At 61.4% G+C, this 14,042-nt stretch overlaps 1 protein-coding gene and 1 long non-coding RNA gene across 3 annotated transcripts; one reads left to right on the top strand and one right to left on the bottom strand.

Annotated features, from left to right (window-relative positions):
• Positions 1-2,731: 2,731 nt before the first annotated feature.
• LOC119258774 (uncharacterized) lies at positions 2,732-6,481 on the bottom strand. 2 transcript variants are annotated; one of them, XR_008554379.1, is made up of 4 exons: positions 6,424-6,481; positions 4,734-4,829; positions 4,213-4,272; positions 2,732-3,897 (listed from the first exon to the last, which is right to left on the bottom strand). It is a non-coding gene; the product is annotated as an uncharacterized LOC119258774 (long non-coding RNA). The 2 variants fall into 2 exon arrangements; XR_005128327.2 differs by lacking the exon at positions 6,424-6,481 and adding an exon at positions 5,512-5,848.
• A 554-nt stretch (positions 6,482-7,035) lies between these two features.
• KLF11 (KLF transcription factor 11) lies at positions 7,036-13,486 on the top strand. The gene is made up of 4 exons (XM_037528534.2): positions 7,036-7,077; positions 8,226-8,489; positions 9,384-10,344; positions 11,070-13,486. The coding sequence occupies exons 1-4, from the start codon at positions 7,036-7,038 to the stop codon at positions 11,348-11,350; spliced, it is 1,548 nt and encodes a 515-aa protein (XP_037384431.1). The 3' UTR covers positions 11,351-13,486.
• The last annotated feature ends 556 nt before the right edge of the window (positions 13,487-14,042 follow it).

Here is a 14,042-nt window from a genome sequence, read left to right as displayed (position 1 = left end):
GAAACCTCCAGCAGTCCGCACCTCCCCCCGGCATAAACACGTGCCCCCACCCGACATCACACACAAAAGGGCTCTGACACCAGGAAAGGGCGGCCCCGCTGGTCCTGGAGAACACCTGGATACGGGGCGGCTTGATGGCCCACGGCTGCCATGCTCAAGACAACAGCATCTCCAACTCTGAAAACAACTCGATGTGGCAGGTATTATCGCTCCCATCTTAGAGGTAAAGAAACTGAGGCTTCAGGATGATTGATGGACCCTCCCAGAGGGTCTATGAGCTGATGGACCTAGGCAATCAGAGCGGGCTTGTGTGGAAATAAGACAGAAATGGAAGAGCAGACCGCAACATGGCCTGCGTGGCTCTGGATGCACATGTGCCTTTGACACTCAACCCTAGGGCCTCCCTGGTGGAGCAAGGGGTTAAGACGCAGCCTATGAAGCTGTCTGCAGCCTCTGCAGCACGAGTTCAATCCCCGGCCAGGGAGCTACCCACATGGCGCAGCAGACCTCTCCTGTCTCCCCGCTGCTCCCCTCAGCAGTGGATTTCAGTCAGTCTGCCTGTTCTGTTCCCCACTGTCTCTGGTGAATCCTCTCACCTCCCACACCTCTGGCCTGTACCCCAGCTCTTCTATGCATAAATAAATACACCTTTAAAAAAAATAAATAAAACTCAACCCTGGACCGAGTCAAACGTGTGCAGGTAGAAGTGCCTGGCGTGGTGCTGCCTGGGAGGGTTGGGCTCACCCCTTCGTCCACATGGTGAGACAGGGGAGGAGAGGAGAGGGCGCGAGAAAATGACTTGCTTTTTGAGAACTTTTCTGTATTTCTCGGTTTTCCATTGCGAGGACGGACTGCTTTTGCGAGTCTACATTCTACTGAAATTATGTGGCATAAACTAAACTTCCATTGGACCAGCCCCAAGAGCGCTGAGGGTCTCCTGAAGGAAGCCACGGGTCACCTTGCACTCCAGGGCCAGGTCAGGAGAAGGGGGCTCTGCTCAACCCCCCATGCCCCGCGTGAGTCTCTGGGAGAACTGCTTCACCGCCCCTTCCTCAATCTCCCCTTCTGTAAAATGGGGCTGATGGCACCCCCAAGGCAAAGTCTGCGTATGAATTTGCCATTTGTGGGGAACACCGCGCCAGGCACACTGCGTGATGGAACAGCTCAGACTGGAGCTCTTTGCTCACACTCACTAATATTCACACTGCCCGTGCTCCTGATGATAGTGAGAAACTGGGAGCATTTGACACAAATCTCAAATCCCATGTTCACAAGTCCCATGTTCACAAGTCCAGTGCTTAGTCTGTCTTCATGTGCAAGGCGATCGTTACTACAATTTTTTTTAAAGATTTATTTATTGATGCATACAAGAGCTGGGGTACAGGCCAGAGATGCAGGGGGGAGAGGATTCACCAGAGACAGAGTGGGGAGCAGAACAGGCTGACCAACCGAAACACACTGCCGAGGGGAGCAGCAGGGGAGACAGGAGAGGTCTGCTGGGCCATGAGGGCTGCTCCGTGGCTGGCCTCAAATCAAAATTGTGCTGCAGAGGCTGCGGATTGCTTCATAGTGCTTAACCCCTTGCGCCACCAGGGAGGCCCCCCTGCTACAATTTTTAAACCCAAAACTTCCCGAGGCGTTTACCTGCTTTTCCTTTGGGCCTTTTCCTTTGGGCCCTTGGGAAGCTTTGCTCTGGGTCCCGGTGCAGTCAGCGGGTGTCCCCGAGGGCCCATGATGCTCTCCAGGCAGACGGGGCCTGGGGGTGCGGCAGCTCTGGCCCTGCGTACACCTAGGCTGCCAACATCTGACTTCACCACAGTCCAGCCCCACACTCCAGGCCGCACCCCAGGCCTTCAAGGAGGGCACATGGGGGCGGTGGGCGGAGGGAACGGAGGCAGCTATGACTTTCGCGTGGGAACCAGATGTGCCAGAAGCCACAGTTGGCCTCCTGATGAAGGGCAACGGGATGGAGACACCCCCAGTCCCTTGGCTGTCCCACCCCCCGGCCCCCTCTGCCCCCCTGTGCAGCCCAGAGGGCCTTGCATAGGGACCAGCCCACACCCTTCCGGGGGAGGTGGCAGTGTCACCCAGCAGCCACACAGCTCCTCCATCCTCCTGCTGCCAGCAGCGCCAGCCGGAAGCCCCTGGGCACGGAGCCCTTTAGGAAACAAATGGACCAATGTGCCGAGCACCGTTGGGGAGCGGGTCCAGGAGGAACGCTCTCAGGGTTGGGGTGACCAGTCAGCCTCTCCTGCTTGGACTCACGTCCTGGGGCCCAGTCCCTGCGCGAGCTGGTCCAAGTGGCTTCCCCAAGCCAGGGAGAAGCGGGCACCTAAGCAGCACATGTGTGGGCATGAAAAGAGGAAGTGCACTCACTGAAAAAGAGGAACTTCGGGGCTCCTCCCTAGACCCCAGCCAACCTTTGGGGCTGCCATCTCGGCAGACCCCTGGTGCGGGGGTATGAGCGCCAGGACGAGCGCCTGGCCGGCTCGACGCTTCCTGGGTGGCGCACAGGCACCCGCTGTTCTCAGCTCCTCTCTTACTCTGCTGTTCAGGCATCGCCTTTTCACAAACCAAAGCATGTGGCCACCCTGCGTCCAGGAAGCCTGCAGACCCCTCCTTGCTTTGCGTCTGTCGCAGAGAATTACGGCGTGCACTTTTCCAGATACACTGTCATCCCCGCACATGATAGATCACAGGATAACTTTTTTTTAAAGATTTACTTATTTATTTATACAAGAACTGGGGTACAGTTCAGAAGCACGGGAGAGTGAGAGAATTCACCAGAGCCAGAGCGGGGAGCAGAACAGGCAGACTGATGAAATACACTGCTGAGGGGAGTAGCGGGTGAGGCAGGAGAGGTCTGCACGCCATGTGGGACCCTCCCCAGTGGCCGGGGATTGAACCGGCGCTGCAGAGGCTGCGGACAGCTTCGCAGCCCAGCGCTCAACCGCTGTGCCACTGGGGAGGCCCAGATTACAGGATAATTTAAATAGAACTTTTATATGCACTGACCGGGAAGCCAAAAACTCTGTGACTCACTGCTGCAACATTTGCTCTACTGCAGTTTGGAACCAAACCCCACCGAACCCCACTCTGCAATGTGCCCGTGTACGCTGGAATGGGGGTGTCAGCTGGGTCTGCATCATGACAGCTTCTGGCACACAGCTCTGGGAGACAGCACGGGCATCTTAGACAAGGAGAGGGGCTTCCCTGGGCGAGGAGGCTGCTAAAATGGGCTGCCAGGTGCAGGAATGCAGTCGGGGGCATGGTGGGCACCTACCCTGCCGAGAACTGCCCAGGACTCCAGAGACAGTGCAACCTTGAGGCCCCAGAAACTCAGGGTCCCCTGTTGACTGGTTAGCATCAGGGTGCTTCTCCACCAGCCACACTGCCCAGGCCCAGAGCAGCGGCCCCAGCTGGCCGTTGCCCCTCTGGGCTGGTGCCAGTGTGCAGTGGGTCACTGGGGGAGCCAGCTGGCAGCTCACCAGTGACAGGCAGCCAGCCAGGAGACAGGCTGCACAGCCACGGGGACGCCTGGAGGGCGGCCTCCAGACCAGCAGGTAGTCTGTGCTGCTGCCCAGTGCCACACTGGCCCCGTAGGCTTTCTTCTGCGGACAGTGGTCCTGGGCATCCATCCAGGGGCGGCCGGTGACTGCAATGGGGTGGAGGCTCGGGGCGGTCAGCCTGGAGGCGGGTGCCAACGCCTTCTACACATACACCGTGATGTGGACGGGTCTGTCTGTGCTCCAGGCCTGTTCTTCTTCCCACAAAATGAGGGCTGGAGTGGGTCAGCAGTACCTCCAGCAGTCCCTGGACCGCGGGTGCAGACTACCTCTGGGAACTCATCAGAAATGCAGATTCTCAGATCCCATCAGATGCCCTCTGAGTCATCAGCTGGGGGTAGACGTAGGGGGTGTGTCCTAACGTGCCCTCCAGAAAGTCCTGATGCTGCCCGAGTGGACCCAGTAGTAGGTCCTTCCCAGCTTTATTCTGAATCCCTGGGCAGCGATGGTGTGCGCCCAGGATGGTCACCCACAAGGAAATCCAGTGTCACCTCCACTCTCGGAGGGCCGCCTCCCACCGTGCCTGTCACCAGCTCCCAGTTTGCATGACCCCCCAGGGGAAGCCACCGGCTCCCGGGACCTCCCCGGGGAGCCACCCTCCCTCCAGCCCACGGTCACTGTAGCTGGCGCCCCTCCTCCTCCGCACCTCGAGCCTCCAGTTCAGCCCCAGCGTGGGCCACGTTGCTGTGTCCGGGCTCAGCCTCTCCTGCCCAAGGGTGGGGCCCAAAAGGCAGGGTCGGTCTCGCCCAGCTGTGGCCCCCAGAACGGGCCCTGAGCTGGCTCTCCTTCCCACACCCCAGGCAGCCCCGCCCAGCCCCGGCTCTGGGAGGAGCCTCCAGGGGCCGCTGTGCCCGCTCCCACCCTCGGACTGGCCTTTGGCAAGCGCTGCCTGGGGCCACCCCCTGCCCCTCTGCGGAGCCCGGCGGCTGACCAAGTCTCCGCTCGTAAAGTTGCAGACAAAGTGCGCGTGCAGAGGGCGAGCGGCAGCTGGAGACACACCAGCAGCAGCAAGGAGGGCGCTGGGGGCGGGCGGGAGGTGGGAGGGCAGCATCCGCCATGACAGCAGGACAAAGCCACTCACCCTCCAGGGAGGGGCAGAACCCACGGCCCCTCTGTCCTGGGGGGGCACTACCCCTACCCCGCCCAGGTCCGCTCACAGGAACTCACCTGTGTTCTTAATGCCTGTTTTCCAAGCGGGAGAAGGAAGTACTGGGGGTGCATGCGAGGGTGGTCCTGCCTCCCTCTGCTCCTCTGTGTCTTCACCTGTAAGATGGGGCTGAAGTCAGAGGTTTCTAAGGGATGAGGCGCCAGCTCCCTGCACAGTTGTCAGGGTTTTAATAAACCTGTGTCTGCTGAAACGCGCCTCCTTTAATCCCAATGCGTTCCACAAGTATCACTAGCATCTCTCTCCTGAGCAAGGGGTTCTGTGTGGACTCGCCAGGCAATTTCCTCCCCCCAAAATAACAATGACTTGCGGGCCTCCCTGGTGGTGCAGGGGTTAAGCCTTCTTGCTATCAAACTATCACCAGCCTCTGCAGCACAAGTTTGATCCCGGGCCAGGGAGCTACCCACATGGCGCGGCAGACCTCTCCTGTCTCGCCCGCTGCTCCCCTCCGCAGTGTATTTCAGTCAGTCTGCCTGTTCTGCTCCCCACTCTGTCTCTGATGAATCCTCTCACCCCCCACACCTCTGGCCTATACCTTGTATAAATAAAAATAAATCTTAAAAAAAAAAAACCGACTTGGTTTGAGACCTGTGCCTCAACTCTCTGGCACACCTTGTGCTCCTCCAGCCATGGCCAGCACCCCAGGGAAGGGGCCAGGAGCCCTGGAGCGTTAGGAGTGAGGATGCCCACTGCCCACTGCTAAAGGAGATAAGTGCAGGAAGGGGAAAGGTCAAAGGTGACTCAGATTTCTGGGTGCAGGGCCAGGGTAGCTGGTGGTACCTTCCCTGGGGCAAGCAATCCAGATTTGGGTAGAATATGGGTTCAGATTCCGGAACACCCAATGCGCAGTATCTTCAGGATGTCCGGGTGGTGGGGGGCGAGAGTGCTGGAGCCCCTCCACTCCCTGGGCCCGTGAGTCCTCCAGGAGCGGGTGCCGGGGTTCACCTAGACCCAGACAAGCACCCTACCCTGGCAGCGCTCCTGGTGAGGAGCCCTCCAGCAAGCAGCTAAAGAAACAGAGAAGCGGCAGGCCACGAAGGTGCGTGCAGGAGGCCCTTGCGAAGATGAGGTGAGAGAAACTGGCCCTGACCGCCCGGCCCACCCCCGGCCCGTGAAGACCACGTGGCCAGCGCGGTCAGTTGCTCTCTGACCGCACCCTGGGCTGCCCGGCTGGCACAGACCCGCGCTGCCGGCTCCGGGGCAGCCCCAGCAAGGGTCCTTCACGCACGGCCACTGCCCAGGGCCAGTCGGGTCTGCAGGTCTGGACTGTCCCTTGTGCCATCGCAGAGCTCAGAGAGGGCCGCGTGGACGGGGGAGGAGCTGTCCCACGCGGGCTGCGGGGACACAGGTAAACGCGGCCGGTCCCCGCTGAAGACCTTGCAGCTGCGGAAGGTGCGAGCCACCCCAGAGCCACGGGCGGCGGCGCGCGAGGAGGGGAGCGCAGTGGCACAGCCGGGGCCAATAGCACCCCGGAGGGCTTCCTGGAGGAGGTGACCCCGCTGCTGGCTCGGGGAGCCCTGGCCGGCTCCACCACGCCCCTTGCAGGTCATGATCGTCTCCCGCCTCCCTCATGGGGAGAGTGGAAGGGGCGCCCCAGCGGGGCGTGGGGAGCAGCCGCAGGCGACGCAGGCCCGGCAGCCAGGCCCGCAGTGCACGGGATGCAGGACGGTCGCCTGGAGGCGGGACACGCACCTAACAGCCAGCGGCGGCCTGAAGAGGATTAAGACAGGCCCGCAAAGCGCCGGCTGAGGTCTCCGCGCGCGCCACCCAGCGCGCCGCCCCCCTCGGCCGGCCGCGCGGGCGGGGGCGGGACGGCCCCTTTAAGCGCGGCGCCCCGCCCAGGGACTTCCCGGCGGCCGCGGCCCCCGCCCGCCCGCCGCCCGCCGCCCCGCCGCGACCTTTCCCCCACTTTCCAGGGTCTCAGGCCCCGCCCCCTCGCCGGCCACAACACGTGCCGCCTCCCGCCCTGCGGATCACGCCGCGGCCAGGCTCCGATCACGCGGGCCCCCGCGGCGCCCATTGGCCGGCCGCGCACGAGCGCGGCACGGATTGGCCGGCGGGGCCCAGCCCCGCCCCGCGGGGCGCGGCGTATTTTGGTCCGTCGCGCCCCGCCCCGCGGCCGCTCCCTCCGCGCCGCCCCGCCCCTCCGCTCCGCGAGGCCGCGCCGGGCAGAGCCGCGCGGGCGGGCGGAGGCGCGCGCCGGCCGCTGAAGCTCCGGGTCGCCGCCGCCCGCCTCGCACGTGCCGCCGCGGCCGTGCCCGCGCCCCGTCCTGCGGCCGCTTTGTTGCCCCGGCCGCCGGCACCATGCACGCGCCGGGCTCGGCGGGCCCGGGCGACGCGCGCGCGGTGAGTAGCCCCGTCCGTGAGCGCGGGGCGGCCGCCGGCGGGGCGGGCCGGGGACGGGCCGGGGCCGGCGGGGGCGGGCGGGGGGCGGCGGGGGCGGGCGGGGGCGCGCCGCGGCCGCCGCGCTGGGGGCCCGGGCGGGGGCCGGGGCGGGGCGGGGCGGCGGCGCGGGGCGGGCAGGGGGCGTGTGCCTCGCTGCGCGCGCGCGCGGCTTTGTCCCGCGCTCCTGGCGCCCCGCCCCCGCGCGCCCGGCGCCCCGCCCGCGCGCCCGGCGCCCCGCCCCGCCCCGCCCCGCCCCGCCGCCCCGCCCCGCCCGCCGGCCGCGGCTATTTCCAGCCATGACGTCACTGGGCTCGGCCGAGGCGCGGGGCGGGGCGGGGCGGGGGCGCGGCAAAGCTGGCGGGAAGGCCGCTCTCCGGGGCGGGGCGAGGACGGGCGGGATAAAGGCTGGCAAGGGGCGGCACCGGGGGCGGGGCAAGGCCAGGGGGCGGGGCAAAGGCTGACGCGGGAATAGGCGAGGGGCGGGGCAAGAGCTGCGCGGGGCGAGGTGAGGGGCGGGGCAAGGTGGGGGCGGGGCAAGGGCTGCGCGGGCAGGGTGAAGACTCGCGCGGGGCGGGGCTGGGGGCGGGGCGAGGGCCGCGGGGCGGGGCGAGGCTGGCGGGAAGGCGCACGTGCTGGGGCGGGGCCTCTGCGGCCCTGGCGGCGCGGCGGGTCCGGGCCAGACCTGGGACCGGCCGTCGAGGCGCCGAGAGGGGCCCGGGAGCCCGGAGGCGCGGCCGAGCCTGGCGTTCCGGTCCCGGCTCCGGCTCGCTGGTTGGCCGCGCGCCCCGTTCCGTTCCCTCGCGGGGCGCACAGAAGCCGGGCCCGGGCGTCGGTGAGTTGGGGCCCTGGGGGGGACCCGGCGGGACCGAGGGGTTGGTGGGCGCGACTCCTTTGGGGAGCGGTGGGCGTTCCCGCCTCCTCCCGCTTCGGGCTGGGTGCCGGTGGGGGTGGAGCGCCCGTGGGCCCCGGCGGGCGCGGTCAGTCGCCAGGGGAAAGGTGGTTTGATCTTTGGAAGAATCGGGGTGTCCCGGGCCGCTGCTTGCGGCTCTAGACCTCGGCCCCGCAGCCGCCGCGCGCGCCCGCTCACGAGCCGTGCGGTGTGGCCGCAGGTGGACATCATGGACATATGCGAGTCCATCCTGGAGCGGCAGCGGCACGACAGCGAGCGGTCGGCGTGCAGCGTCCTGGAGCAGACCGACATGGAGGCGGTGGAGGCGCTGGTGTGCATGAGCTCCTGGGGCCAGCGCTCGCAGAAGGGGGAGCTGCTGCGGGTCAGGCCCCTCACCCCGGTCTCTGACGCCGGCGATGGCGCCGTGTACGTGGAGGCGGTGGCCACGGAGCTCCCGAGGGACTTCCACTCTCTAGCGACGCTGGTGAGGGGTCGGGGGTCTGCAGGCCAGTCTGGGGGTGGGGCGGCTGGGCGGGTTCCACGCCTCCCCTCTTGAGGTCCCTGGGGCTCCTCGCTTTCTCTAAAGCAGCCAAGCCCCGCCTACAGCCTTGGGAACATGGGGTGACACCTGCGGGCAGACTTGAGCAAGTCAGTGTCCTTGCCCCTGGGAACCAGGGGGTGTGGGGTGAGGGCCAGGGACCCTGTGCGGGATGGGGATGGGGTAGAGGAGCCACCCCACTCACCCAGCCCCTCAGTGAGTAGCATCGCGTGGCCCAGGTGCACTAGGGAGCTGGGCAGGGTGACCTGGGGGAAGCAGGGGTTGGGGGGGGCAGGTAGTGTCCTGGCTGCTGAGCCGTCCCGTGCTATTGGCTGCTGGCTTCTCCACACGGGGCTTGGGAGTTAATGGAACTGCAGGGCGCAGTGCAGAGGTCTCTGCACCCCTAGTTTCTAATGAGAGCATGGCCTTGGGGGACGGTCCTGTCAGGGCTCACCTTGCACCCAGAAGGTTACCCCTGAGAAGCGGAGGTTTTCTTGGAGAATGTGAAACACCCACAAAAAGCTCTTACTTTGAGTCTGCGTTTGGCGTCTTGCTGCGTGGTCCGGGAGCTGCGCCCTGGAGTGGCTTGAGCGCTGCTGCCGGCCTTGGTCTGGGCGTGAGCGGGTTTGAGGGAGTCAGAAGTGTGGAGAAGCCAGAAAGGAAAGGTCAGGGCATAGCCTTGAGGCCTTGATGTCTGCTGGGTGTGTGACATGGCGCAGGCTAGGCTTTTCCAGATGCCGTTTAAAGGCAGTGGGAGTAACAGATCAAAGTAAATTTATTTAAAGCTTGACCAACACAGTCTTTCACACGGTGGTTTTTTGTTTTTGTTTTTGTTTTAAGTGCATGACTCCTCCTCAGAGCCCGGATCTCGCGGAGCCATCGCCAGGGGTGCTTGTCTCTTCCCAAATGACTGAGTCCAAAGCACCTGGGGGCTCGGCCAACACCCCCACCTCTGCCGGGACTTCCCGAGTGCTGGGCAGGGGGGCAGAAAGGGGCCTGCCCGGTGTGAAGCCCGAGCTGCTGGCGTCAGCGCCCGGTCCCTCCTGCAGGGCCGTGGTGACAAGTGTCATCCGCCACACCGCAGGGAGTCCCGCTCCGCCCCACACCCCCACTTCTCTGGCTCAGGAGGACCAGCTGTCAGGCTCCAGAGAGGGAGGAGCACGGCTCCTGGGGCCGGCTGAGGCTTCGCATGCCACACGCGCCGACAGCATGCTCGCTGCCAACGTGGTGTCCCGCCGGCCTTACTCGCACCAGCCTGGCAGCCGGACCCCTGCCGACAAAGGCCAACAGCCAGGGTGGCCCCCTGCGGCACAGACCTGCTTACCAAAGAATCATGACAATGACTTGGCGAGAAAAACCACTCCTCTAGTTTCTGTCCCTGTCCCTAGTCCCCCCGTCCTTTGCCAAATGATCCCCGTGACTGGGCGAAGTGGCATGTTACCAACTTTCCTGAGACCCCCACCCCCGGTGTCTGCAGGGACTGTTAAACCCATCCTCCCCCAGGCTGCGCCAGGGCCCCAGCCTCTGTTCGTGGGACCCTCCGTGCCTCAGGGAACCGTGATGCTGCTGCTGCCCCAGGGCGCCCTCCCCCCGCCCGCCGCCTGCCCACCCAGCATGCTGACTGCTGGAAGCCCCAAGTTACTGCCCCTCGCCCCTGCACCTGTCTTCATCGCCTCGGGTCAACACTATGCCCCTCAGGTAGACTTTTCGCGAAGGAGGAACTATGTCTGCAACTTTCCAGGCTGCCGGAAAACGTACTTCAAAAGCTCCCACCTTAAGGCCCATCTCCGCACCCACACCGGTGAGCCCCAAGCAGCTGGACCTGGGCAACATCAGATCCCGGGCCGGGTGGAAGCTCTTGGCACCTGTGGGTGGGGAGGGAAGCACAAGGACACCGGAGAAGGTGGAGATGTGGCCATTTTTCTTTGGATCTGAAAAACCTTCATAATCATGGAGGGCCTGGGGTTATTCTAGAACATGTGGGGAGCAGGCGCCCCGCAGCTGCAGGAGGACCTGGACTGGTGCCTGCCGGTCTGTGAAACTGTGACAGCGACATGTAAAGCTGGTAACAGCAGGTGGCTGTTAGGATTGGGACCCATTTTGTAGCTGAAGGCCAGTGTGGTCAGAAGTGAGGGGGAATCAGTGGGTCTGAGGGGGCCTTCCAGGGCCTGGGAGAGAGTTTGTAGACTGCAGCTTCGTGAACTGCAGGAACGAATATTTTTCCTGCAAGAATCTTCCTACCTGAGCTGTAACAGTAGGTGGTTTTTACTTAAAAATCCTTTTGAAAATAGTACTTGGGCATCCACGGGCGGGGACATACCCCGTTAGGTGTGGTAGGAAGAAAGGCATCTTGGAGGAATTCTTGACTTGGAGGAATTCTTGACTTCCGGGCACCCGGGCGCCAGAGTAACGGGATATTATTACTTAGATTTCAATGAGTAAAATTTTTGAAGGACATGAATTAACTTGTCAGATGAGGAGCTGAGCATTTGTATTTTCTTTAAAATGTGGTTTCTCGTCTTCTAGGAGAGAAGCCTTTCAGCTGCAGCTGGGATGGCTGTGATAAAAAATTTGCTCGTTCGGATGAACTCTCGCGCCACCGCAGAACCCACACGGGCGAGAAGAAGTTCGTGTGCCCGGTGTGTGACCGGCGCTTCATGCGCAGCGACCACCTGACCAAGCACGCCCGGCGCCACATGACGACCAAGAAGATCCCTGGCTGGCAGGCCGAGGTGGGCAAACTGAACAGAATCGCGTCAGCAGAGAAGCCTGGAGGTGCCCTGGCCAGCACGCCCGCCGCCTCCTGAAAGGTCTGCCGAGGAGCTGCTTGGGAATTTTTTAAAGCCTGCGGGAGTAGAATGGATGGTGCCCTCTCCACAATCAAGGACGATGTCTTGGGGGCTGGGGAAGGGAGAGCTGGTTCTGATGAGAGTGTGTTACTTTTCTTTTTCGGTTAGGACCCTGCCCTGTGTCTTCTGTAGCTTCAGGAGTTTGAAGGTAACGGAAGGAAATTTGATCCTCTAAATCACCAGCATTGAGGCAGACATTGCGGCAATAAAGTTTACAAAATCTGGGTTTTTACAACCTTTCTATTCATGTTTTGTAGAAATGAGACAGGGTACTGATTTTTATACTGTTTTTTATAAAAATACATTGTTGGTGCTTGCATCACCAATTTCTAGATAGATTTTACAATCTTCTTTTCACGGTCTGATAATGTTTTTATAGTAATCTTGCTTTTAGTCAGCTTGATGTGTCATTCAGTCAAAAAAGTAAAGTCACAAGTTTGTGAGATGAGGGTTTTTTTAGAATCAGAACTGGCTGAGTAGGGGTCTCTTAAAGAAACGGGGGTGGCGGCTTCTTAACATTTTCAAGAGGAATTCCCGGCAGCTGTCCTCCTGCACTGTCGCCTGCGGCGTGCCAGGTGCAGTTAAGTAGAGCAGAGCGCGGTGTGATCGTGAGGGCTGTGCCCAGAGGGGAACCTGGAATGTTCACAGGTACCTGGGAGCAGGGACTTGGGTGGAACTCGAGTGCCTGTGTCTTTGGGGGCCATTTTTCTGCTGAGAGCAAACGTCACGGTTTTCTGGTTGTACCTCAAAAAAGAGTGTGAGCACTTAGTCCGGCTCGGCCATCTGCCAACTGCTTTGCTACGGCCTTATCTGTAGTATTTTGTGGATCAGGTGACTTCTGGAGAATAAGATCTTGCTGACTGGAGGCCTCTCCCCGGCGTCCTGCATGTCTGTCCAGCACGCCCCCTCACACTCAGTTCTCCGTGTGGCTGTGGGCCTCCACTGCCCTTGGGTTCGCTTCACCAGAAGGAAGCAGCAAAGGAAAATGACCTAGAATGGGGTGTGGTGCTGTCTACATAGGGAGGAGACCCTGGACCCCCTCGGGAGCCACCCGGTGCCCATCCTGCCTGGTTGGAGGCCAGGCAGGTCCTGGGCAGGGGCTGGGCGTCCAGGCGGCAACGTGGTGGAGACGGTGCGGGCCTGGAGGACTTAGATTCTGGCTTTGCCTCTTCATGGTTGGCATTTACCTTTATTAAAATGGTGGTAAGGGGAGAGTGAGTGAGTACAGGTAGGCCTTTGTTCAGGTCTTTTAGTCTGATGCACCCTCACCTGGTCACACGCTGTGTGTGACCTGGTGCTCATGCCCGTGCTCTAATGTGTCAGCTGGTTGGCATAGTTGTCTCTGCGTGCTGGTGGCTGGTAGGAGGCTTCCCCGTCTTAGCGTAACGCGGATGCAAGGAGCCCCGGTTCAGTGTGTGTATATAGCTCCTTTCCCCGCACCCCGCCTTTCCTCTCTGCGAAGATCAGCTGAGCAGTCTAACCATGTGTGTGCTAGAAAAAAATGGCAACAGATTGGGATTTTTTTTTGATTATGCAGAATAGTGGGAGTCGTCCTCGTGTCCCCTTGGCGGGCACAGGCCTTCGAGTGTCCGTTACTTCTCCAGAGAGCGCTCCCTTGTCCGAGCAGCGCTGCTTCTGAAGACCGAGGTGTGTTCCACATGACTCACATTCACATTTCGTCGCCTGATTAGAATTAGAAATGCCTTCTGTCATCAGCTCTTTTTTGCCTTCTGTTTGTCGATTGAAAGATTGTAAGCTGGGGAACAGTTTCTGTCCAAAAAATACTCTTCTAAGAACCAGAGCCCTCGGGGCTTGTTTCCATATGGGGTCCCTGCCGCCGCCGCGGGGTGTCAGGCAGAGCGCAGCAGGCCCCCCAGTGCACTTTATCGCCTAAGCAGTTTTGCTTGATCTTTTGACTTTGAGCCTTTGAAGTAGTTTTCAGTAATAAAATTTTAAATGTTTCAGAATTATGTTTTATGTCATAGACTTTGACTTATTTAAATGAATATGTGTGTGTAACATTTTTTGTTGAATCATATAAAACTTTCGATTCGCAAACCAGACCTGTGTCTTGCGTCATTTAACTACACCGCAGTATGCCAGGGACTTGTGGGGAAGAATCTACACAATTCTTTGCATATTGGCCCAACTTAACTGTCTTCCTGGTTCAGGGGAATTTTATTTCCTCAGAGCACCTTTGGAGGCCTCAACAGCTGAGGCGTGCTGAGGCTGCCTCTCTGGCTCACTCTGGCCGGGGGCCTGCTTCTGGCAGAACAGGACCGTCGGTGCTGGGTAAGCCCGAGCCTCAGCCTCCTCTTGTGCCAGGAGATAAAACTGGAGGAGGCCACCGCCTCCAGCCCAGCCCAGAAGCCAGTCTTCATCTCTGTTCTTGGGGTACATTCTCTCTCGAATCCACTCTGTCTGGGGCTTTATCCCACATCCCAGCCAGGGTGCACCCTCGGGAGCCAGAGACTTTGATAGGGTCAGTCCTTAGTCGTCACGTTTGCTGCCGGCAGTGTAGGACAGAGCCAGTTACTCCCCCAAACGCCTCAACCTCCTGCTCTCCTGCCTCACTGTCCCTTTTGGCGCCTTGATGCCTCAGTGCTGGGAACCCCGGGTGGCGATGACACTGCAGTTCACGGCCCTCAGC

Source organism: Talpa occidentalis, unplaced genomic scaffold (genome assembly GCF_014898055.3).
Source record: "Talpa occidentalis isolate TD23 unplaced genomic scaffold, MPIMG_talOcc4v2.1 talOcc4.5, whole genome shotgun sequence".
In the NCBI taxonomy this organism is placed as follows: Eukaryota; Metazoa; Chordata; class Mammalia; order Eulipotyphla; family Talpidae; genus Talpa; species Talpa occidentalis.
This window is presented reverse-complemented; position numbering and strand designations above follow the sequence as displayed.

Coding starts and splice junctions, on each gene's coding strand:
- KLF11 (XM_037528534.2), top strand. CDS start 7,036: ATGCACGCGCCGGGCTCGGCGGGCCCGGGCGACGCGCGCGCG. Junction 8,490..9,383: donor TCCACTCTCTAGCGACGCTG/GTGAGGGGTCGG, acceptor TTTTGTTTTAAG/TGCATGACTCCTCCTCAGAG. Junction 10,345..11,069: donor CCATCTCCGCACCCACACCG/GTGAGCCCCAAG, acceptor CTCGTCTTCTAG/GAGAGAAGCCTTTCAGCTGC.